Below are 26,307 nucleotides of genomic sequence, written 5' to 3'. Positions count from 1 at the left end.
GTGTGAATTTAGAGGGGACACAATTCAACCTTTAACACCCACGTCTTCAGGTGAATCTAAAGAACTCTATGGGGAGCGGAGGCCACTTCAGATATGTGCAAAGTAAAGCACCATACAGTCATCACTCCAAAATCCATTCTAGTTCTCCACTCACTTTGCGTTCGATCCTGACTGTTTCTGCCGCCGGATTCACACCATCACCAGTAACCACTTGTTCACCATTCTGTAGGTCATTGTGCCGCTATAGGGGTATTAAGAAATATAATGTACACCTGAGTCACCAACTCTAATCCAGGGTCTGTCTGGAGATCTTTTTTAAGGGAAGCCTAGTGAGGAAAGTTGTATCCGTGGCATACATGTAATAACTGGAATATAGGTATTGCGGAGGCCGTGACTCCATCCTGATGGACAATAATTACAAGTTGGTTGCCTTTTAAACTGCTCTGGAGGATACAGACAGGGATTGGGGGGAGAGTGTGTGTGAGAGTGAGTGTGTGCATGTGTAAATGTGTGTGTGCCTGTGGTAGCTTAAGATAAACAAAATCACCAGACTCATCCCCAACCTTCCTGCGAGCTTTAAGCCTTTGCTGGGCGCTCGGGGAGTAGCCTGCATCTCCTCACTCTGGCTGTGGCTGCTTCCTTCTGTCGGTTCCCTGAGTTGCTGACCCTTTCCCCTCCGAAGAGATAGCTCCCTTCCAAAAGATAAACACCAGTAGTTACAAGGGACTTGGGGGAAAAGTCGAGCAAGTCTCCCAGTTATTATTTCCCTGGCGTTCTCATATAGAGACCCAGCCGATCTTCGTGGAGGAGGTATTTCCAACTCTGGCAGTTACAGCCTGAGATGGGAGGGCAGTGATGGATCTCCGTAAGGGTAGGGGGTCAGGGCGCGCGGCCAAGGAATGGGGATTCTAGCATGTCTCCTCGCTTCTTTCCAGGCACGGCCCACCTGGGAGAAATCCCAGGGATGCAGAAGGCACCTAGCTAGCGCCCACTTGTTCCAAGCTGCCACGCAGGCTGCTGGCTTGCCGAGAGGCGGTGGGTGAGCTGGGCGCTGAGCTCCCCCGTGCCAAATCAGGGAGCTCTGGGCTCGGCGCCCACGCCCAGCTCTGGGCAGCCCGGGGTGGGTGCTGGGCGAAGGCGCGAAGCTCGGTTTGTGACTGCAAGTTGACTTTCCCTCACTGTCGTTGCTGGCAGAATACTTACACCAATGCGGACAAGCTCCTAGAAGCGGCAGAGCAGCTGGCTCAGACAGGGGAATGTGACCCGGAGGAGATCTACAAGGCAGCTCGGCATCTGGAGGTGCGCATCCAAGACTTCGTGCGTAGGGTGGAGCAGCGGAAGCTTCTGCTGGACATGTCCGTCTCCTTCCACACTCACACCAAAGAGGTAAGGGCAGCGAGCAGAGGAGGGGTGTTGGCTGGGCTGCTTTGTTCCAGCGAAGGTCAGGGCAGTTTCCTAGCCGCCGAGGTCTGCCTGGGGTCCTGGGTGGTCTGGGGATTACTAGCCTCCTAAGGTCGATGATATTAACAGTTTGCCCCTGATAACCTGAATCGAGGTCTCTGCCAATACGGGGCAAAATTTCCTCCGCATCTCTCGTCAGGAGGGGGCTTGGGAAGGCAGGTGGTTTGGGGAGTCTGTTAGAGCATTTAGTCTGCAGCTGGAGGAATTTGGGGATCCCTGGTATAGAAATAGTCGCCGTAAGAGGCAATATTAGAGGATCAGAGACTCCCTTCCCACCCCACACCCAATTTTTCTTGGTTGCTGTTTCCTGTCAAAAATTAGAGTCCTGCAGAACTTTGATTATCTTTGCTACCAGCAAGGAACATACAGAGTCTGCAAATCTGTTCTATGTTTTTATTTTATTTTATTTTAAACAGAGGATTAAATCTTCTTAATGAGGTCTGCCACAGGGTGCTATCAAAGTGAAATGGTCCTCACCTTTCTCATCGTGGAGTGACAGCCATTGAAGGAAGGGGGGACTGGGGTGCCTTCCATGCAGGAGGAAGCCAGCTGGGCTTAAATCCGGTCCCCAAATCATTCACAAAGTGGAGACAGGAGAGGGGAGGATGGATCACGTTGCATTGTTGGCAGGGCAGAAGGGCCCATAGAGAGGAGGAGGGTTGCAAACGTGCGGTTGCTCTTCGGTTCTGATTAACACGGGGCACTCTGAGATTGAGTAAGTGGCCAGTGAGGAGGCACGTTGGCATCTTCTGTAATAACACCCTTGGCAGATGAACTCATTATGTGTGTGCATGCCTGTGTTCCCCCCAGGAATTCATTTGAATGGAGTATTAATTAAAGTTGGATTGTACCCTAGTTAATTAAGTTGATTTTTGATATTTGAAATGCATTAAGAAGCCTGGCTGTTACTCCTTCACAGGCTTTTCTGACACTTTGTAGGAATGAATGCAAATCATTGCAGTGCCTATCAGAGATAAACATGAAAAGATAATGTTTTCTAAACTGCGATTCCCCAGGCAGATGAAGGGCTGGGGAGCCCCGTGAAGCTGGCTCTGCTTCCTCTCTGTGGGACCTACGACCACTCTCTGATGAGTGTCTGCAGAGCAAGGGGATTAGCTTTAATCCAGGTCTTCCTGCCTGGCTGTCTGCTTGCTTGCGGCTCACCCAGTTCTTAATAATGGTCTCAGAAACCAAAGGCATGTGTATTCTCTTTTAATTATGAGCCTGTGGGTGAGAGAATGGAGTATGAATGAACAGGTGTCATGTTCCTTGTGAGGGCTGTGAGGGTGTTGGCTGCCTAGGGAGGTGATGCATGAGGTTAGTTTCCATGGAAGTGCCACTCCTGAAAAGGTGACTGAGGCTCCCAGGAGCCCTTTCTAGCGGCATCTCCCACCTTCTGTACTGAAACTAGGAGGCTGGGATCCAGTCCAGATCCTGCTGCTATAGAACCCTGTGAGCTTGTGCAAATCACTGTGTCTCTGGCCTTGGGTTGCCTCATCTATAAAATTATGCAGTCGGACTCAATGGCCCTAAGGCCCCTTATGGTTCCAATGTGAATTCAAGATTCCTTTCTTTTTCTTCTCCTCCTCTTCTTCTTTATTTGATACTGATAATAATAATTAATAATAATAATAAATTAAGCCTGAGGTGATACAGGTGATTTACCTAGGCTAAAGATTTGGTTTATGGTAAGCACTCAATGTATATTAGGTAGTAGTTTTTTCTAATTGAGTACCTACTAGTTGTTAGACACATACATCATCTCGTGTAATCCTCATGAGAATCTCACGATGACAGACTCTATTGAACATATTTTCAAATGGGGAAACTAAGGCCCAGAAAAGAACTTGTCTAAGGCTACAGAGCTGCCAGTGCAGCAGAGCCTTGAGCCATCTCCCTAAACTCTGCACACATGCTCTTACCTGCTACCACACATTCTGTCCTCCTTTTTCCCTCTTGTATCTCCTCCTGTCCTCTGCTCTTCTTTCTTCTCCTTGCTCATTTTTCCTCATTACCTTTTCAAACCCCAAAGCAGGGGCTTGATGGGGAGGGTAGCTCTTAGCTGAGAAAAGCAAAGTGTTCCCAGGGCTGGGGGTGTGGCACACAGGAATAGTCGGGGTTGCAGTTATTAACCATTGTTTTCCCAGAGAGCTTTCAAACCTTGCTAAGCCTGGGGTCTTATTTAAACCTGAGACCTGTTTTCCCACCGTGGCTCAGCGTATACAACCACATTCATATCAAATAGTACCAAAGGGAGCAGCATGATCCTGGGAGCAGGTGAAGAAAGGGAGAGGGAACTAAAAGGGATGAGCCCCTACAGTGCACTTGACTATTTATCTGTCTAGTCGATAGCCATGAGAATTGTCATTTTTTATTCTAATTTTAAAGATCAGAGAAATTAATAATTTGTCCAGGGTCTTGTAGTGAGGATGTCGTAAATGTAGGGACTGATCCCAAATCTGACTCCAAAGCCCATGCTTTTTCTCATTTGCCTTTCATATAAAGGCCAGGAAACAGAGACTTGGAGGACTTTTCTCCACCAGGGAATTCATTGAGACAGGAGGCTGTCAGGAAGTAGCATAGTCTCTTTTCTTCAGGACCTCAAAATGTGAGAGAAATTAGGAGCAGTCCTGCCTGGGTGCAAAGGGATGTGTGATTGTGAGGCTCTTTCTATTCAAGAGGTCTGCAACTCTCAGATCATACAGACTCTGACTTTTTTTTTCAGGATGGCAAGAAAAACATCATTTTGAGTGGCTATTGTGGAGGGGATGCTCACGGGGGCCATCCCACAGGACTTTATATCTGCATGTTTTCTCTCAGCTACTTTCCCATCCCCAAACTAGTCTGTCTGAGGCCCCTTTCAGGCAGAATAGAGAATAAGATGTGTGTATGTGTGTACACACTTAGGCATATGTGTTATACACACACCTGTTAAGTACAGCAAGATCTTAGATGCCAGGGAGGTCAGATTTCCAGATCTAGATCTTCATTGAGCATGCTGTGTGCCTTTGGGAAAATTACTTACTCTCTGTTACCCTGTGATAATTATGATGATGACTATTACAAAATTGAGTAGTGCAATACTAATACCCATTTTTTTCCTAGCAGAAAACTCCCCCCCCCCCAAGTTTATTTTTAGAGCATCTCTAATGCCGGATTAATAAGGAACTTGAGGACTCAGGCATCATTTTTCCTTGAAATTCTTCCCTGGGGCTTCCAACTTCTCACCCAGACGGGACAGGAGCACTGTGTGCATACCTCATCAAGATGCTGGGAAAAAAAAAAAAAAAAAAAGATGCTGGGATCTCACTGAAGTGACTGGAGCTTCCTCGTTAAATTGGAGGTGCTCAGATGGAGCGTACACATGCGGGTTTAGATGTGTAGATACAGATCCTACTGTATATTTCTCCTGCTGTGTCAGCTACATAGTGATGCTGAATAAATATTGAATAGGTTTACTTGACAATGAGAAATCAGTCGTTCCTCCTAAAAAAATAAAAAACAAAATTTAAAAAGGCGGGGGAAGCCCATTCAATCACATGGTTCGTCTACTCCAGTTCTTTGACTTGAACTCTACAGACAGTGAAAACAAAGAAGGGCAGGTGGGGAATCTGAATTGCCTGTGGGGCCTTCCCTCTAGAGCCTGTATGGCAGGCAGAAATGGATTATTAGGGCAGAAGTCAGCATCCTTGGATGGGCTAATGGAGAAGGAAGTCCTGTAGTTTGCTCTGTCCCTGTTCTGTTTAATACCTCTCAGGACACACCACCTCTCAAACCTTGCTAAGTGTGGGTCCTGTGCGATCCGGGTCTGTTAACTCTCGACTCCTTCCTCTTGACTCTATAGGCAAACTTCTGGCATTTTACTCAAGGCAAGATTAGTAGCCAAGTTTACTAGTCTACAAGTCTGTGAGGGAATTTTGAGTTGCTATGGATGTTTTTCTCTCTTACAGTAAATAGAGTGAATATTATTATATATATTATATATTCAATTATATTCGATTATAATTCAAATATAATTGGCCCTTCCTGATAATATAATATATAATAGATATATAATATAATATATTATAATATTCAATTATATAATATATAATCTTCTGCTCAGTTTTGCTAAAGATGTACTCTAATTAGGATCAGAGAGGAAACCGAAGGAAAGTGTGAAGAAGGCATCCTCCAAGCTCATTTCTTCTGCAGATTGAAGAGTCTGCTTGATTCTGTTTGCCTGCTTTGTGAATTCTTGGTGACTAAAGGAGTCTGGAGGGTTAAAGCCGTCTAACTGCTTCACTGCAGTGTTATTAATAACCTTGAATACATTAGAAACCATCTAAATATTCCATGTTAAGTGACTCATTAAACAAATCATAGTAAATCTATAGAGTGAAATATTCTACAGTTATTATAAATCACACTGTCAAAGATCATGAATGGCATGAGAGAGGACTTGTGGTATAACATATAAAAAACTGTATATCCACCATGGCCTCAATTTTGATCACACACATAGAATAAAGGCTAGAAAGCGGTATACAAAGAAGCTAAGAATGTTATGGGTGATTTAATTTTCCTTTGCATATTTTATTTGTTTTGTAAGTTTTCTTCAATGATATTTTCAATTGAAAATCAGGAACAATCTCAATAAATGTTATTTTATAAAAACAAGACTTCCCATCCCTACTTAGAGAGAAGAGCTACATAATAAAGAGAAGAGACAAACATGTGCTTGGAACCTTCTTAAGTACCCAGAACCTCAGCTATTAATACAAATTGTGCTGAACTTTCAAATGTCTTCTTTTTGTCTGGGGACAAGAGGCCAGCTGGCTGTCTGCTGGTCTGGAGAGCTAGGGGAGGATATAGGGAGAAGCATTTACCCAAGTCCTCATTTTCTTTGTCCAGGGAAAAGGCATTTGTAGCAAGTGTCATCTTCTCTGCAGAGATTGTCCAGACAGAATTCTCTCTCCTTGCTGTGTTTCCATGGAAATGCTGCAGTTGCTGGGTTTTCAAAATATCCATTTTTAGATATTTTTGCAATCATAATATGAGAGTCAAATTAACTAAGGAACGTGGCCAAGATAATCAACCTCAGCTCTTTATTAGGTAGTTTAATTAAATGCCCATTTCCATTTGTTTATGACCCAGTGAAATCATTCTTTCATGCTGTTTCCTTCTCAAATAGGTACACACACACATACCACAAATGCCACAGACACTCACGTATATACATGTTTCTCTACTCACCCACTGTAGAACCAAAACTAAATCAGTCTTCAAAAGACATAATGGCCTCAAGAACAAAACAGCTTCATCCTCTATTTCAGTTGCTAAACTGATACGGTGTTTATTTAAGAAGTAAAAGCAGGTAGTCAATGCCAAAGAAAAATGATTTCTTCAGAATGAGGGAGGGGCGATTCATCCTGTGGAATTGGTGCTCCTTTCTGCATCTCTGGGGGTCAGTCAGTTGTATCAGCACAATGGCTGCCAGAGCTGTGCAAATGGTACAGCCAATCAGCAGGAGAAGGTGATGGAGTAAAATTACCTCTTTCCTTAACCAGTCATCCCTAAGCCTCATTATTTCTACAGATCTCCTAGTTTCTCCCTTCTTTGTCCCTCCCTGCCCTTTTCAGTTGCCCTTTTCTCAGGCTTCCCACTATGCAAGCAGAATGGGGTCCATGCACTGGCCCTTCCTGAACTCACTGGTTTCAGTCTTAGAGCTCACCTTATGTAGGGCACTGAAAGGCTGCCTTAACTCTCCCCCTGCCAAAGTTCTAGAAATTCTCAAATTAGGCTCATTCTTTTGGATGTAGGTATTTTTGGCCACAATTACATGTGTTCTCTGAGAGAAAGGGCACATAAAGCCATCTCAGTGTATATATCAACATGGAACAAATAGTTATTGCCAAACAGAGAGCAGAACCCTGAAAGAATGGTCCTCATACAGGTGTGTTTGATCAAGAAGAGAGGGTCTGACAATCCTATTTTTATGTTGGCTCCATCTGTAATTTTCCCTTTTTGTAAGTCCATGTCAGATTTGGGGATCAAAGTTATGCTTGTCTCATAAAACAGGTTGGGAAATAAATATTACGTTTTCCTATTCGGTAGAAAAAATAAAAAAGAAGAGAGGGTCTGGAAATGGGTGAAACAGGAGGTTCTTTCTGGGGAGCAGGTGGGTTGATGGCAAAGGTGCAGTGCTAATATGTTAGACTCTAGATAAGCAGAGGGTTAAGAGGATGTGGAAGACAGTAGGAAGAAATGTGGAGTCTGCTCCCAAGCTGCCTCACTCACTCCATGATTTCACCTTGTTCTGGCAATGCCTTGTGATAGCTTGAAGTGTGAGATCATTCTGACTCAGTCTCATTGGCTCCTGATAATGAGTAAAGTAGTAATAGACGTGGCTCTCTGATTTGTATTCCTTTCGAAGCAGTCTAGGTATGCTCTTCAAGGATAAGTCAGATAGACACATACACAGAAGGAAACCTACAGGAAATTTAGACAGTAGAAAAGTTACAGCCCAAGGAATGGAATATGGATCCTTACTCATAGTTTAGTGACACTGATGTTTACGTTCGTTCCCTTTATGCTTCAGAGGTGCTTACAACAAAATTATGAGCATGCGATTTAAGCTTGTTGACACCAGGGGGTGACTGTGTGCATGTTTCTCGGGATTCCCTGTGGCTCCCTACTCAAGCTTTCCAGGTGGTAAAAAAACTTGGTGGTGCAATTATCCTTGAACTGTTGCTAACTTTTGGTGTCTTGGTGTGAAAGCCGTGATTGCAGTTCTTCAGTTTAGAGAATCATTTCTATTACTACCCTCTTCTTTACCTCAGTTTCTGAAGAGAAACCATAGCGTGTTAGAGTTGGAAGGGATTTTAGAGATAAGTGAGAGAAATCACAAACACACACCTACACACACACACTAATGCACATGCACTTTAAGTATGAAGTAATTGAAGTAAAGTAGTTTTCCCATGAGTATAGAACTAGCCAGACAAGGGAAGAATCAAGAATTATCTCCAGTAAATATCAATTCCATTCAACAACTCCTTTCTCTCTGGGTTGTTTTGTTTTGTTTCTACAGAAGGAAAAATAGAGAAAAATGTCACTAACCCTTTGTCTCTGGTGCTGTAATCCCCTTGCCTTTCTCTGAGTCAAATTCCCTAGCAATTTTATTTGACATTTTATCCTCTTGAAGGTAGACTGGCCCCTTCCTTTCCTTATCAGGCTGCTGACCACTGGGCTGAGCGGCATCTAACGTTGTACTTGATTGTTTATCTCTTAGCTGATTTTCCTTAGCAGTAGGTTTTAATCTACCTTAGACAAGAGTTTCTTTATAATATAGTAGACTATATGGCCAGAAATCTGAGAAATCAACTTCAATTCATTAATCAGAGAATTTTGGTGGGGAGGACACAGTTTTTAAATGATATTGACTCCTGAGGTCAGTGTATTATCGGACGTACCCAATCTTTCTCTAGTCTTTTTGTTTGTAACACTGACACCTCATCTTTGGCAAGTTTGGTCTTTGACTGTCCCTACAATTTAGCTGCATGACCACCAGGCGGAGGGAGTGTCATGAGTCATGGTGGATTTCCTCAGAAGAGAACGATGCTGACTTTCTTCCCTAGACCTACACCAGAGGTGTTCAAGTTTTTATTAAAGGGGGGGGGGAAAGGAACTCCAAGCTGTGAAACCATTAAAATAGCTTAAGGATGGTACTGAGAATAAAATTATCCTAAATAAAATAAAATTCTCAAGATATCTGTAAGCCTCTGTCTCTTATTCCTGTAATGGGAGTGCCAGCCTCATCCTGAGCAATCTTCCATCTCAGTGCCTGTCCTCCGTTGACACATTAAGTTTATTTTTCCTAAGTGCCCTGCTTCCTGTCCACAATTTTAATCTCTCTCTCTTCACAGTCTTTTCTTTTCTTGCTTTTTTTTAAAAAAGAAATATCTAGACTTTTCAGTCTCTAGGCTTTCTTTAGATATCCCAGAACAAAGCTGCAAAAACAGAAAAGAGGGGCCCAGCTCATCCTAGCATATTTGAAAGACCAAATCCAGTATTGATCTTTTCCAATTTCAAAATGAAGGAGTATTTCAAACTTTCCCTCTGTCTTCTAGTGGGAACTAGAGGTGACTTGCATGAAAAATACCTTTTAAATATAACAATATCTAGCACTTGCATAGCACTTACTATACGCCAGGCACTGTTTCTAAGTGATATAGTACATCTGTGTGCAGATGTCTGTGTGTATGTGTACAAATAAATACATATGTATATATATTTACTGGTATATATATAAGTTATGTAAATGTAGGGTGTGTATATATATCTGCATACACACACATATATCTCACTTATTTGTATGTACATGCACACAGACATAACACACACATATATATCAACTTATTAGTAATCTTTACAACTCTGTGGGTGTAAGAACTGTTACTGTTCCCATTTTATTTACAAGGGAAACTGAGGTGCAAAGACGGTAGGTTACTAACTCAAGGTTATATAGGAAATATGTGGTAGAACTGGGGGTTGAAACCCTTTCGTTATTTCCTTCTTTCTTTCTCTTTTCTTTTCTTTTTTCTTTTCTTTTCTTTTCTTTTCTTTTCTTTTCTTTTCTTTTCTTTTCTTTCTTTCTTTCTTTTTTCTTTCTTTCTTTTTTTAATTGAAGTATAGTTGATTTACAATCTTGTGTGGGGTCTGAAACTCTTAACTACTATGCTATATCGCCTCTCTATACAATAATTTTTCAGAGATTCTGTTATCTCATACCCAAGGACTTCAGCACATCTGGAAAATGGTTTTGCTCTAGGCGAAATGACAGCCAGAAAGTCTGAAGTAATTTTAAGTTATAGTGACCAATATTCTGAACTTCCTAATTTCATACTGGTTTGAAATGTATACATTCATACCTGTAGGAATATGTATCCCAGCTTAAATGGTCTGGAAAACTTGTTTTGTGTTTTACAACAAAAACTTATTTGTAAAGAAAATAAACTGAATTAATTACAACCAGACACAAGCTACTAAATGACAGGAACACTGAATAATAATAATTTGTATTCCTTATAGCTATCATCACAATGTTATAAGCTTATTGATAATGCTATTTGTTTATTTAAAGCATTGATAATAAGTAAATAATTTATTTCTCATAATCTTTGAAGTGAGCAGGGCAAATCTTATTCTTCCCATTTTGTAGATTAGGAAACTGAGGCTCAGAGAGGCTTTCGCCTGTCCAAAAAGAACATTCTTTATACCCCATTATTTGCTACCTCGAGGGCTCGTTAATCTTGTGAACTCAACCTCTTCTGCCACACTCAGGGCCTTTCCTCTCTAAAGAACAAAGAATAACTTGTCCAAGATCTGAAGACTATTTTTGTCTCTCTTTGTTGTCTCTTTTTAAATCCCTTGTTCCAAAGGCCATACCATGATTTATCATACTGAGAACCAACAAGATGAAATAGTATTCTTAAGGTGAATATTTATCCATGGTTTTCTTTTTGTTTTTTTTTTTTGTTTTTTGTTTTGTTTTTTTGGGATACGCGGGCCTCTCACTGCTGTGGCCTCTCCCACTGCGGAGCACAGGCTCCGGATGCGCAGGCCCAGCGGCCAAGGCCCACGGGCCCAGTCCCTCCGCGGCATGTGGGATCCTCCCAGACCGGGGCACGAACCTGTGTCCCCTGCATCGGCAGGTGGACTCTCAACCACTGCGCCACCAGGGAAGCCCTATCCGTGTTTTTAACATGGGAAACTTACAGAATGTTAGAACCATAAGGTAACTAACCATTTTATTTTATGCTCTCCCCAGCCTATTTTACACACGAAGTCTTGGAGAGCAAAGGGTATAGTGATTTATTCAAAGGCACCACAAGTTATAGGAAGAACAGAGGCCACAATCCACATCTCCTGGCTCCTTCTATGAATTTTTTCTCTCTACTGGCTTTTCTCCTGGTAGAGCCATGAGCTTATCTTTCCTGCTAGTCAAGTGAAGATTCCTTGTTTCTAAGCAAACATCAGACTCATCTTTCCCTCTACAATTCATGCAAATGCTCAATGAGAGCAGTTAGAAGAGGAGCACTGTGGCAGGCCACTGGAGATCTATTTTCAGTATGAGGAAGAGCTATTAATAAATGAGTTTTCAGTAATTCAATTCAACTCCATCATTTTCAGTACTTATTCCATTCAAAGTGCTATACTTAGCTCTTTTAAAGTTGTCTGACCAGTAATATCATCCTGACTGCATTTCATCATCTTGAATATATTGGGAGAAATGTCTCATAGTTACATTGAAATTAAGATAAGCTACGTCTTTAGCATTCGACTTTCTAACCAACCAAGCAATCCTGAAAGGAACAAAATAATTTAGCATAGCACATATTTTCTTAATTAATCTTCACTTGGTTCTTACTGAGTGTCACATTCTTTCTTACATATTTGTAAAATCATGATACATTTCTAGGAATCAGCATCTAGCTACCTGGAGGAAGTATACAGAGCTGTCCTTTGTGAAAGATGAAATAATATTTGTCCATCACCAGTTTCCTGTTCTTCCCAGTCGCTCAAAAATGAGTGAGCTTCCTGCTCTAAGACCACAGTTTCCCTAAACCACTGGGAAGTAAGGCTGAGGGTGGTTCCTGTCCTTCAGGAATGCCAGCACTAATGGAGTAAACTTAACAGAGATGCGTAGTGAATACAAATACAGAAATGTAAACTGACCCGTAGGGGTGCTGATTAGAAGGACAGTCTGATACCGCACTGACTGGTTGAGGGTAGGTTGGGTGACCTCAGTTCCACACTCTTGCCCTTCACCCCAGCCCTGGCCTCTCCCACGTGCCCTGAGTGGAGTCTCTGCTCTCTCCCCCACAGCTGTGGACATGGATGGAAGACCTTCAGAAGGAGATGCTGGAGGATGTCTGTGCAGACTCAGTGGATGCGGTCCAGGAACTGATCAAGCAGTTCCAGCAGCAGCAGACCGCTACTCTGGATGCCACACTCAACGTCATCAAGGAGGGCGAAGACCTTATCCAGCAGCTCAGGTCAGCGCCTCCCTCCCTGGGGGAGCCCAGCGAGGCCAGGTCAGCATGGGCAGTGCTTTCCAGTGGGAAATGCCTCGGACTAGACGCGAGATAAGTCATCATGTTCTGGTCTTGGCTCAGCCGCAGCCAGCTTTGTGGTCTTGTGTGAGCTTTGGTTTCTCCATCTGTCAGATATAAAAGTGCCTGCACCACACCCAACTTGAATTTAGAGTGGAAGAGTCAGTGGAAAAGCTCTGATGTTTCAAAGCATTATGTATCATTGAAGACATTATTCAGCGATCAATAAGTAATATAAATACAACAAAAATTTAAATAAATAGTATCTTCATTAAGAATGATGGCATATTTGGTCATGTGGAGAAATAGCCATTGTGGAATATAGTGTTATGTGGCATCTGTTCTCAGGCTGCCTCTGAACTCTAGTGCTCCAGTTGGGGAAATGTAACCCCAAACGGTTGCCTTTGGCCCTGTTAGAATGTAGGGAGTGTGTGATGTGTCCCACTCTGCTCTCCACTTACCCACATATGACCTTTCCACCATTCCTTGCTGCCCAGAAAATAAAACTCCTTCTCTATTGCCCTAAACAAAAATAACTAAGAAGGGATCTTAGAAAATCCTACCTGATACCTTATATTCATTTAGAATCATCCACACCATTGCCTCCTTTCTGTTGGCATCAGTGTCTAGTTTCCTGTCCCTGTCAAGGGCATCGGCTCCTCGGGTAAAGTGTCATGAGGCCTTGAGCAAGCCCTCAGCAACCAGCCCTATGCCCAGGTGCTGTGTAAATCGGATTTGATGGTGCTGATGATGTCTGCCTGCGGGGACTTGTTTGTAGCCTCAAATCACTGAATGCCGGGACCTCTGCCAGCTCTGGACAGAAATAATCTCATCAACAAGTCCCAGGACAGTCCTGGAGCCAGAGGGAATTACTTCAGTTGGAGAGGGCTTCCCCACCACCCCATACCAGTTGTCCAATTAAATAAACAATGAGAGCTTACCTTAAGATGGCCCTGGCATGTTTTTCTGTTGGATTAATCATTTCTATTCTAAACATGCACATGAGATGTTCTGAGTCCTCTTTTGCATACCAACGAGACAGCCTCTTTCCCTTCTTCCCCCAGTTCACCGTCATGAATATATAATATGTGACAGTTTTGTCTGCCTACCTAGGAGACTCCGCTGTTACTTGCTTCTGAAGAAAATTCCAAATAGTAGGCAGCCACTTAACCTCTCTTGGCCTCAGCTGCTTTGTCTGTGTGATTAAAGGGTTCACTTTAGGAGCTTGTCAGCTCTAGAATTACATGACGGCTTTTACATTTTCTCTCCAAGTACTTTTCACAAGCTTGGCTAGCCTCTCTGTGGGGCTGGGTCTGTGGAGCTGCCACTCGCTCTTATCCCCTGCCAACCTTGCGCCATACCTGAGGGCTGAAGGCTACTCAATGATGGTAAAGGCAACGAGGTTGCTGACGCCTGTCCTACAAGTTTAAGTTCCACGGACTTCAGAGAGGACCATAGGCGTGTGACAAGAACCACTGGCGACTGTTCGTCCCCCCACCAGTCTGATGCTAGCCTGGACTCCCCTCCCCGATATCAAGACCAGTCAAAGAAAAAAAGCAAACGATGCCTAGTGGACATTGGCAGGATGCCTCGCACATACCAGTGCACACATCTTCCCTAGGCCTCCACGACTCCTCTGGCACTGATCACCGGAGCACCTAAGGTGGTTTTTGTATCATCTCTGTGATTCCTAGTGAATGTGACACTGACAGAGATGCTGAACAAAGTGACCAGAAATCATCCTCTTCCTTCTGGAAGCTGGGTGATAGAGAAAGACTGAGGGGAGCTGTCAGAAAGAATAGTCACATCCGCCCTGCTTAGCAAATGCATAATACACAGTGTTGAGTACTCCTCTTGAGTTCTTTTCGTGGCTGGGGGAAGCTGTGCAGTAGTGGGCTTTCATGCCCAAATAGGTCAGGGTGAGAAGGGAGGGATCAGAAGCTCTCTAGATGACAGAAAGGGAGGCTCTTCACAAACTGGCTTTATGCTCCGTCTAGAAATCGCGTGAGCTCAGATACCATTGCTTCTGAGACAAACACAGGCCAGAAGGACCTGGTTTTCAGAAAGGCTGCTGATGAGACCATTCAAAACTAATGCTTTTCCCCTCTGACTTCTTAAACTGTGTCAGAAACTAAGGTATCATGAGATAATGAATGTGCTTGTTTATTTCAAGTTTTAGGGCTCTAGCTTACTCAGTCAAGGCCCTGTACAATCTGAACTTGAACTCCGCAGTTTTCCTATTATAATGGACTCTGGAGGTGTCACCACCACCTCAATTGTCTAAGCAGATCAATACGTTTATCTCTTGGTTCCCTCTGTGGCATGCCACCTCCCCTTGCTTCTTTTGTGTAGACCCTCTCTGCTCAGAAAGCCCACCCCTCTCATCTACTCAGCTCATCCTTTTCTTCTAACACCCAATTCTGGGTTCATCCTCTCTGAAGCCTTTGTTGATTGTCCAGCCTCTTGTGCCCCAGCTTCTACTCCACAGCTGGACCCATCTCCAGTCAGCACCTGACATATCACAGTCCTTTCAGGATTAACAGTCATTCATACAGCACGTTCCTGGTCACAAAGCGCGGTTACACATGCCATCTTCTTTAATAGCAAACTGTGCCGTGAGTAGAGCAGGGATTATTAAGCCCACTTTACAGGAGGCAGCTGGGCCTCAGGGAGGTGATTTCCCAAGGTCACCAGCCCATGTATGTCAGAGGGAGACTTAAGCCAGGCTTCCAGCCTCCAGACCCCAAGCTTTCCTGAGTATAGCTTGAAGCCTGTGTAATAACACTAGCCCATAACTTTGGCATGGACTTAACGAAGGGGATGAATAATTTTGGCAGCCATGATCTCATTTTAACCATGATCCTGTGAGGTAAAACTAGGAAGGATTTTTTTTTTACATATGCCTTAATTTATCTACCCTTATGTATTGTGATATGTGTATTTGTGTATATGTGTCTTGAAATATGTATATATTAGACTACATATATGTGTGGAACCATTCTGTTTCTGTAACGTTTGTGGAGCCCTTTTGCATGCATTATTTCATTTGATCCTGTCATGATTCTGTCTGGACAGCAGCAAGCCTTAGAGCTATAGTGCTAGGAACCCCAAAGAGGGTACAGTAGCTTTGGCTCACCTACTGAGCAGACAGTGCCAGGCTCACAGTAGATTCCCGTCCCCCTCACTCAGACGAGGAAGGCCCCCTGCTCCTCTGTCACTGTGAACATGTCAAGGCCCCTCCCTTCTCTCCCCGGCTCTGCCACAGGGACTCGGCTGTGTCCAGCAACAAGACGCCCCACAGTAGCTCCATCAGCCACATCGAGTCGGTGCTGCAGCAGCTCGACGACGCCCAGGTGCAGATGGAGGAGCTGTTCCATGAGCGAAAGATCAAGCTGGACATCTTCCTGCAGCTGCGCATCTTTGAGCAGTACACCATTGAGGTACAGGTGGGGAGGAGGTGCTGGGCAGGTGAGGTGGCCGAGGGCAGTGCCCCGGGAACTGGAAGGACTGCTACGCAGTAGCCTGAGGGGATTATGCATCCTGATATGTTTCTGGAAATCAGCAAATTCACGTTCCACCGTGTTGGATTCCTTCCAGTCCCCCTCACCCAGGCGGCCAAGCAGAGCCCCTCTCCTCGCTGTCTGTCTGGGATTACTCCATTGAGAAGTGTTTTGTTGGCTTGCATTGGACTCCTACTTGGCACTTTGGTTCCTGGCAGACCGTGGAGTTGGCTGTTTGGTGACTGAGGCAGACTAGGATTCTATAGCTTCATGAGTAGGAAGGTGATAAAATTAGGTGGTCTCCTCAGCTGGTAACTGTAGATCAGGGATTAGATGGACTCACACAGCAGCCAGGAAGTCAGGAGACACAGGAAGGAAGACCCGAATCCTCAGTTTGCTTTCTGCTTATTAAGAAAGTAAAGCATATGTGGAGGACATTTGCTGGTTCATTTCATTGACTCCTCACTTCATTCTGGGAAGGTCAGAATCCGCTCTTCTGGTATATTTATGTCCTCTTTGTGATGCCTATTAATACTGTCTGCCCCACATAATATCCACCTTTTATTATCTTCTGCTTTGACACAGTAACTAAAGCCAGGCCAATAGGGTTTCTGGGGTGTGAAGAGTATTCAACACCTATGGCGCTTTGTCCTTTTCAGGGATGGCAAAGGGTTAAATTAAAAGCTATATCTTCTCTTTGCTCCTGGCTGGTGTGTTGTGAAGGAAAACTAATTATCCCTCTACCATTCATTAAAACTTTACTTTGCATTCCAACCATCTCCTCCTAGTTGGGACTTCTGGGGGTCTGGGATTGATCTTCCCAACAATATCTGTGGAAACTTCTGTGGAACTGGTTTGGAAGGAAAATTATTATTTTTTCAAATGTTGTATGCTCCAATATCCCAATGCCAATGTCATTCGCAATCCCACGCAGGACCAGAAAACTGTCCTGGCAACAGAAGCCGTCTTCTTCAATCCTGAGACCAAAAATGTTTATAATGAGAATCAGAGATGTAAAAACAAACAAACAAACGAAAAGCAGTCCTAAAGCAATCCTTCCTCTCCCTGACTCTCTTATGACCTTTCCCTTCTTCACTGCTATCCTGACTTCCTGGAAGCCACTGCAGCTTTTTTGCTTAAAGATGTCATGTTCTGAAAGGTGCTTTCTGGACAGTTTCTGAAACAAAGGAAAAGATAAGTCTTTAAATTTAGATCTCGATTATCCTTCCAACTCATTCCATAGCTTCAAGTAAATTTATTTATATTTCTTATTTATAGTTTATCTTGAATCTACACTCAAAGGGATTTCAGGTGGCAGACAGTATTCAAACATGTATTGAAAGAACAATGAAAATGCCAGTGGAAAATTAGAGACGTTGGTATGCAGAAAGGAATGAAAGTGGGGTGACAAAGGTAATAAAGAAAGGAAAGAGGGGGCGTGAGTTATTATTCTTTGGTAGTTGGGAGTGAGACTCACTGAAATAAACAGGTAATGTTTGGTTGCAGCAGTGTTGGCTGCAGGCCTTCCCATGGTCTTCACCCACCGAGAGTGAATATATCCATGGGAGAATTATGTTAGCAGGTGTGGGGATTTGACTGTTGTATTCTTTATCTACTCTCCTGTCATTCCAGGTCTACATCAAAAAATGCTTAAGGGGGAGGAAATAACCTGAGGGTTTGGATGTTTAAGCTTTATTTGATGAAATGGCTGTGGTTTTGAGGTCTGGGTTGCTGGTTTATTTCCAGAACGGGTCAGTTAGTTTCACTTTGCCACTTGAACTGTACCCCTGACGTCAGCCAGGGGCATCACTCCGGTGTGTTTGCCTGCAGTAATTCTGGGAAAATCCATTTCCAATCCAAAGCATATGTAAAAAGATATTCTTTTTTTAAAAAAAAAGTTGATTGTAAATCAAATACTTTAAAATTGGATCCTATTTAAATGTTGCAGTAGAAGAGTTTGATATTTAAACTGTAGGATTTGTGTTTCTCAGCCTTTGTTTGTATAAATGTTTCCCCTCCCACCCTGACAACAACTTGGACAGCTTGGTATGCAGCAAACCAGAAGTAGGGAAGTAGTATGAGGGTCTAATAAAATGAGAGAGAGAAACATAATAAACAGACCAAATGAGGGAGTTAAAAATGAGGGTGATAAAAATTTAGTTCTGCACCCAGGTTTTAGAGGGCGTCTTGTTCCCCATTTCGAGTGTGGCCCAAACCTTAGGGAAATGCTGCCTTTCATCTTAGACAGAACTGGAAATCCTGCCAAACCTATGGAAAATTTCTCCTTCAAGTCAGATCGTCAGAAGTTATTTTTGAGGGTGATGAGATTATTTCAAATACCAGCTAGGGTTTCACTGTGAGGATGAAGGGCAAACTTCTAGAGAAGATTCAGAGTGTGAAACTGAGGGTGGTTTCTGTAATGAGAGCCACGCTGGAGCTGATATAAGCCAGGGCAGAGGCTGTCACTGCAGGACCTACGGCTATGGTTTCCTTTCCTAAAGGAAGGCATTTGATGGACATACTCGGAATTCCTAGGGATTACTGAAAACCAGAGCTGACCTGCTCCCCTGACATTTGGGTAATCTAAGTGTGACTCCTTAACCATGTCACTGATGGCTGGCACGGGCTAATTAATTTTAAAATTAAGGTAACACATGAGTTGCGGCACCAGTCTCGTTTTACTTAATTATATGGCTTCCAGAGTATACCTGGGACGGGGTCAGGGGGTACGCCCACTGAGAGTGAAACTTATCCCAGATGTATTAGGCAAATGTTCAGAAACCAGGACTGCAGCTGCATTCCTGACACTCCTTCTTAGACTCCCTGGAGACTAGAGGAAGTGACCCATAGCGGAGCATGATGCTCTTTACAGTTTTTTCCCTGTAAGTTCAGCCTCCTATGAAAGATAAGTTACAGGAAGCAGTTGTAATGGAAGAGACACTTCACCAAATGCAAATAATGTTTATTTTGTGGTGGTAAGAATATGGATAATTTCTTCTTGTTTTTGAGAACTCCGTGCATTTCACCTTTTCTACAATTAATCAGAAAGAAAGAAAAAAATATTTTTAGAAGCAGGGACAGGACAGTGGTCTCCAAACTCTTGAGATTAGACACTCTCTCAATAAAATATTTTTGAACTTGCAACCCCCTATATATGCATCCATATTAATTTATAAATTAAACATGTGTTATACTATCACTAATGATCTCAAAATTCACTGTGCCTTTCGGGTGAAGTTGGACTCTTTCATTAGAAGTTGTGGTTCCATATTTCAAATAGTCTTCTTGATAATTTTCAATTATTTTTTGCTTCTGGTTTCTTGACAGACCTGATTAGATTGTCATTGTTTCTTTACCCCATCATGTGGCTGCAAAGAGTTCAAAGTTCTCTTGTGCTTTCATGTTTAGTATTATCTTCAAACTGTAGTTTCTTCGAGGAACCGTGTTAAGCCACGTCTTTTTGTGAAGGGTAGTTTAGTTAAAACTAGATAATAGAAAAGTCCATTTAACTGGACACATGAAAACAGCAATACTTTGAAATATGCTGAAAGCAACTGAACAAATGAGCTGGTCCGCCCCTCTGCATTGTGGTCCTTCCACCGTCCCTGAGGTGCCCTGCCCACCGCATCACCTGCCACGTGTTCCGAGTGAGACTCTGGTGTCAGTACCCTATGAAAGTCCAGGGAAACGTCGTATCTTTTTTTATTGATTTGATCAAATATGTGTGCATATAATATATATGCACATACATATGCTCATTTATATACAGAGAATATTTCTCTCTGTTATCAATGGATAATCTTGGGTATCCCCTGGGGTGGGCATACCCATGTTGGAGAGTACTAGGAATGACACCAAGAAAGATACTCTATACAAGGGACTAAAAAATGGGCCACAGTTATGATCTTTCTTTTAAATTTCTGACTCTATAATTAAAACCAAAGTTTTCTCAATGTACCTGAAAATTAATCTGCATCATTAACCCAGGTAAGGAATGGAATAGCAAACTATAAATCCATGGGGTTCACATTAGGACAAGTTGGGGCCAGGCTGAGGCTGAGGAAAATGGCCTTCAAGGAGGAAAATTCTGCCTAGAGGAGATAAAGCTGATTGTAATTTGCACTGGTGGTCTCAACTCTGCAACTGGTTGTATGCAGAGGCCTTTCACGTTTTATACTTGATAAACATTTAATGAGCACCTACTGTCAATACAACTTGATAAACATTTAGTGAGCACCTACTGTGTACCAAAAATTGTGTTGGGCATTGAGGATAAAACAATCCCTGCCATTAGCGGGCTAGTTGGGGAGAACCATAGAAATAGAACCATCCTGTAATGTGATCATTCTATGACAGAGAGAAGCTTACAGCTTGATGAGAACGCTGAGACAGGAATGCTTAGCTTTCTCAGGCTGCACTTGGAAGGTTGCCCAATGAGATGACACCTGGAGGACAGGTAAAAGTTGGCGGCTAGGATTTGGCATCTCTGAAGGATGCCATCTAGCCTCTACCAGAATATCTCCAGAGCCCAGAAGCAGGGTTGGGGAGAGGAGGGAGCTCAGGATCTCATTAGTGTGTTGAACCAAGATCTCCACCCTTCTACCCTTTGGTCCTGGTTCTGTTCTCTGAAAAACAGAACAAATCTGCTTCCTTTTATTTGGCAGCCTTAAAAATATTTGAAGATGTTCATCACAGACCTCTTTTCCTTTATCTGAAAAGTGTTGAGATTGTGTAAGTTATTTCTGCAGTCCCCTCTGACTCTAAAACTTCCATAACTACTTCTCTTTATTGTCAGCCCTTTTCTGTGGGACATAGCTCCGATGTACTCACTACTTTCTGGGTACACATTGTGCCTCTCCTGGTTGCCCCCTGCTGGCTGGACTGTAGTTAGCCACGCTGGCTTACACACACCCCTTGGGAGCTATGTGTCCAGGACCCTGGCGCTCTCCCAGCACAGCCCAGGAGATAGGGGCCTTTTCTGCCTTGTTGAGGCTTGTGCTCCCTTAAAAGCCCCTGGTTGTCTTTTCAAGATATGTGCTTCCAATACACTGACTTTTTTTTTTTTAACTTAAATGAAAGCTTTTTATGTATTTTTCCTCTCAAATTTTACTCTTTTATTTTTTTTAGGCCCAGTTCTTCAGCCTATCAAAATAAATTTAATTTATTATTGCTATCAGTATTTCAACAATTTGAAATATTGACCAGGTCAGGCAGGGCTCTGCAGTGCTTCACTGGAAGTTTTCCTTTGGTGACACAGCCGTCAGCCTGCACAATCATTCCTTCAAAGCACCACATCATCTTCTAGTCCAATTTCATAGCCCTTTCCTCCATAGATACAGTGTGAGACTCTGCAAAGCCTTGCTGTTCTCCATGTTTGTAACATGGCTTAAATGCACCAACTTAGTAACTATATCAAGAAAGAAAATGAGATGTTTGAGATCAATTTTTGTGGGTTCCCTTGGGATTCCTACAGCATTTTCTAAATGTACCCCAAGTCATTTGCAAAGGAAATGCAGAATAAATACAATACAGTAAACCAAAATTCTCACAAAATATTTATTTGACAGTTTCTTCTAGACTTTTGTCAAATTGGTTTCAGGATCATTGGGAGTTTCCCCTAACATCTTCCTTTGACAAAAAAAAAAAAAAAAAAGGATTATTTACACAGCTTTAGTATTCCGGCATGTCACTTGTTTTTGTCAAATTATCAAAGATCCCTGATGGAAGCTTTCAGATCATTCTGTAATGGGGTGGGTAAGGGGCTGTGGACCTGAAGTCAGGTGACATTATCAAGGTTCAAATGCTGCTTCTCCTTTCTGGTAAAGATAACAGGGAACTCAGTAGAAGGAAACGATGTAAGCTCCAGCACTGGGTGTTTAGCTTTCACAGGAGAAAACCCATTCTGACACTCAAGCATTGATAAACTTTAGAATCGGTGAACAATATACATCAGAGGAGCTCTTCAACAGAGGAGAGATTTTTTTGAAAACAGAATAGAGTCTTACAAGTCTCAAACTGATTAAGAGGCAAAGATATGGGCAAAATAAAGACTCAAGATCAGTCATGATTATAAAAGGTCTCAGTTTTAATCATGATGATAATGAAAAAAAGAACATGAACTTGGTCATAAAAATTGTGTTCCATTATCCAAATTATCCACTTGGAATAGAAATTAGGTGACCAAACATTGGAACTCATCAGTTACAGTGTTGCAATATGTTCTTACATTTTTTTGCCAAAAATCAACCGAGTGGATATCTTTACTGCTAAGTCCTTCTGCTTTTCCAGAAAATTCTTGCAGTATCCTCAAAAGTTTTCTTATAGCTACATAAAGAAATATTTTAACTCTTTAGACAGGTTATATATATTTCTAAAACAGAGGGAAATTCTATGATATACTTTTAAAATAATCTGTATTAGAATTCACTAATCCTCATCATTTTATAAATTGATTAACAGAGAAAAAACAACACTAGACTAGACAAGAAGAACAAATGACTATGGTAATTTAGTTTATTTTAGTTTCACAGTGGTAATGCATATCAAGGTACATACCCATTATAGATAAAATAGCCCTTCCCGTGCAGTGAGACTGTCTCTTTAGCTGCAATATGTCTTTCCCTATCAGCCAGCACTTGTAGGTCAGTGGAGAATATTTAGCTTTCGCTCTTCTCATTTTAATACAAATAATGACCTTATATTTAGAACAGAAAGATGTTCATTTGCAATTGACAGCTCATGTATTTCAGAGCATCTTACCACAATGAAATGCCTTGGATCCTTCCTCGCCACTGTTAGTTGGAATGGGACTGGACCTTAATGTACATAACATATGCAGCATTGATACACACAGACACACACACCCTTTGCTGAGAGGCAGTATAGTGCAGTCGTTGAGTATGCAGTATTTTGAGTTAGAGTGCCTGGGTTTGAAACCTGTTTCACCAGCTTTACTAATTGTGTGATTTTTAGACAAGTTACTCATTTGGTTTCCTCATCTGAGAAATAGGTGTGAGAATAATAATTCCCAGTCCCCATAGGGTTATTAAGGATTTAATGAGTTAACACATAGAACATTTTTAGCAAAGTTCCTAGCACTTAATAAATACTTTAATACATTGTAGTCAGCATTGTTATTGTTAATAAAATACCTAAATAATATATATTGGGTTGGCCAAAAGTTTGTTCGGGTTCTTCCATAAGATGTTATGGAAGAACTCGAACGAATCTTTTGGCCAACCCGATACTAACATGCTGTCCATACATATACATATGTATATGTATTTGCATCCAGATTTTAAGCAAACATTCCATCTTATTCTCCCCCATTGTTTCTCTCTGAATTTGTTACCCAGTCCTGTTAGGTGATCCCTGAGTGTTCACGTAACTGCTGTGAGAGCCACAGGCATTTGCGCTTGCCATACAGAGAACATGCCCATGCAGAGGGCAGGTTACACTTCTCTTTGCCACAGCGTTTGTCCCAGTGTTCACACCCCAATGCCGGATTGCAGATGTGTCCCCTGTTCATGGCAAAGGCCCCTGGGAAACCAGAGAATTCTAGACAGGTTAACGTGACCTTTATACTGAGTATAAATACTCAGTGTCAATTTTTTTTTAACATCTTTATTGGAGTATAATTGCTTTACAATGGTGTGTTAGTTTCTGTTGTATAACAAAGTGAATCAGCTATATGTATACATACATCCCCATATCTCCTCCCTCTTGTCTCTCCCACCCTCCCTATCCCACCCCTCTAGGTGGTCACAAAGCACCAAATTTTTTCAATTTACCACCTCTTCAACAAAAATATCCTACTGGGGGAAAGCTATGCGGTTTTTTTTTTGAATGGGTAAATTATTCCTGGCATTATATAAGGCCACAAACACAGTTTATTGATCTGTTCGAAGCACATGATTAATTTCAAAGGTTCATGTGAAGTGAAGAAAATGGAGTTATCAGGAGTTTGTGGGGTTTTTTTAGAGAAGAAAACAGGGGAAAGGTTAAACAGGCACTTCTCTGAAGTGAGAAAAATAAAAAGAAATCTATCTCCTGAAGTTAGATCTTGGACCAGCTCCGTTGATATGACACCGTGGTTAAGAGCCCTGGACTTTGTAGTTGAATGCTGAGCTCTGCCACCACCAGCTCTGAGACCATGAGGCAAATGATCTGACTTCTATGTGCCTTCATTTCCTCCTAGAGTTGCTATGAGGATGAAATAAAAGAAAATCAAATGCTTAACACTGTCTATCCCATAGTAAATGCACAATTCAGGGTAGAATCTTGTTTTAACCACGATCATCATCTTCATCATGATCACCAGCATCTAAAAATGATCAGAAGAAAAGGACTACACAGTGAAATTTCCAACTTTGCAGCTGATAATAAAGAGCTAAGGTGATGGGAATAGACCATAGGAAGTGGGAAGAGAGGGACAGGTGAGTTCTGTTTCAGGCAGGTACACTTGGGGGTGAGTGGAGAAAGCATTCTCTACACATAACTCCTGGGAAGGACCCAGAAAATGGGAGGAGCCAGTGAAGAGGGCTTTCTGAGAACAGAGCCCAAGACTACTGCTAAACCAAGTCCCTTGGGTCAGTTTTTGACCGCAGAATACTGGGTTCAGTGAATCTCATCTGGTAGGAAAGCTTTTTGAAGTGTCTTCCCATTTCCCACTGCCTCTTATCCTTTCTAAATTCCTGTTCACCTCCTTCTCGGATTTTCCTTGTGGCTGTGGCTCTAGAGTAGATAATTGTTAGAATAGAAACACTGCCAATGTATGTCTCATATCCTCACATGCCAATTAATTCAGAAGAGTGAGGCAGAGAGAGGCCACTGGAGCCCAGAGAGGAGCTGAGTGAGCCAGGAGCCGAGATGGAGCTAATGGAGTGGAAGGAGAAAGCAAAATAGGTGGATTGAAAGCTGAATGCCCTGTGGGTACTTTCTATTCCATCTTTCACTCATTTGGTTCAGGCCCTAGTTTCTGCCTAGTACAAATTCTTCCAGGTTTCTTTTCCAAATGGAGTTAGATCACCAGATCAATCCCCAGACAGGTTTTTCTTTTCATGGCTTTGTCTCTGTATTAGCAAATTAGCCCATGTCCCATGTTATGAGATAAGCCAGAGAAAAACGTCAGGTTTTGGGGGTTGTCATGAAGCTCTTCATGACAGAGGGGTGACTTTGAAGGGCACTGAGGACTTGAGCAGACTGGGAGGAGGGACAAGGATGTCTCAGGGCTGCTGGACCAGAGAAGGTGATTGGAGAGGGCAGAGCTACTTCTCAGGATCAGGGAGTAAACCAGATGCCTGGTTCACATAACAGAAGAGCATGAGATGGGACCAGAAAGCTAGGTTTGTTCATTAGCTGTAAAGCAAGCTTCAGGTTTGAAAACTAAGTTTTTTCTTTACAAAAAAAAAAAAGAGCCCCTGCTATAATGCCAACCTTGTGCCCCAGAAAGAAGGTGGAGAGAGGGAAGCCAATGACAGAATATTCCTTGAGGAAACAGAAAATACTCAGGAAAGAAAATATTTAAACTCCAGCCAACATTCGAAATTCATAAATCAGACTATTTCAAGGCTCTTGGCATCAGTTCTTGGGGATTTGGGAAGAGAGTCAGACATGACTGTGTGTAGACCCAGGGAGCGAGACTTGGAAGGCAGGCTGTTGCATTGAGAAGCTCCTTGAAATTCTCATTCTTCAGGCTTCATGACAGGCTTGGGTCCTTCAGCTCAATGGTATTGGGAGGCACGGGTGGAGGAGGGGAAGGCAGGAGTATAGAAACACCAGATAGAGAATCCTAGGCATACTTCACGTTTGCTTTAGATTCAGATTCCCAAGACACCAGACCTCTGAGCCTCACTGTCCCCAACCAAAGCACCTCACCTTTGCTCTGCCCTAACCAGGACCCTCGACACTTGCCTTTCTGCTCCACAGACTCAGACCTTGGGACCCCTCTGGGATCTTCCTGCAGCAAACAGCTTCTTCATAGACTCAGTTTCATGGAAACAAAACAAAAACTAAAATGTAAAGAAAAGGCAGACTCTTCCTCTCGCGCTTGTTTTCTTATTTTTATTTTCCTTAAGCTTGTAGACAGGGAAATGGACTAAAAATTTTGTTTGGTCTATTTTCCATATATTATCTGATAAATGACTTATATCCAGCATATATTAAGAACTCTTACAAATCTATAGTCAAAAGATAACCTAGCTTTTGAAAAATGAGCAAAAAACTCAACACTTTCTAAAAGTAGATACCAA

General features: G+C 42.5%; 1 protein-coding gene across 12 annotated transcripts in view; it reads left to right on the top strand.

The window, feature by feature from the left end:
* Positions 1-26,307, top strand: part of KALRN (kalirin RhoGEF kinase) — a gene marked incomplete at both ends in the record, with an annotated part of 639,791 nt that overhangs the window by 332,037 nt on the left and 281,447 nt on the right. For 10 of the 12 annotated variants that reach the window (XM_082654652.1, XM_082654658.1, XM_082654657.1 and 7 more), the window contains 3 exons: positions 1,195-1,386; positions 12,331-12,539; positions 15,823-15,997. In XM_082654652.1, the coding sequence (XP_082510778.1) occupies positions 1,195-1,386; positions 12,331-12,539; positions 15,823-15,997 (576 nt within the window). The remainder of the gene's footprint in view (positions 1-1,194; positions 1,387-12,330; positions 12,540-15,822; positions 15,998-26,307) is intronic. The other 2 variants (XM_082654654.1, XM_082654653.1) reach the window with 1 other exon arrangement.

This window comes from Grampus griseus (assembly GCF_964374135.1).
Source record: "Grampus griseus genome assembly, chromosome: 5".
NCBI classification, from domain to species: Eukaryota; Metazoa; Chordata; class Mammalia; order Artiodactyla; family Delphinidae; genus Grampus; species Grampus griseus.
This window is presented reverse-complemented; position numbering and strand designations above follow the sequence as displayed.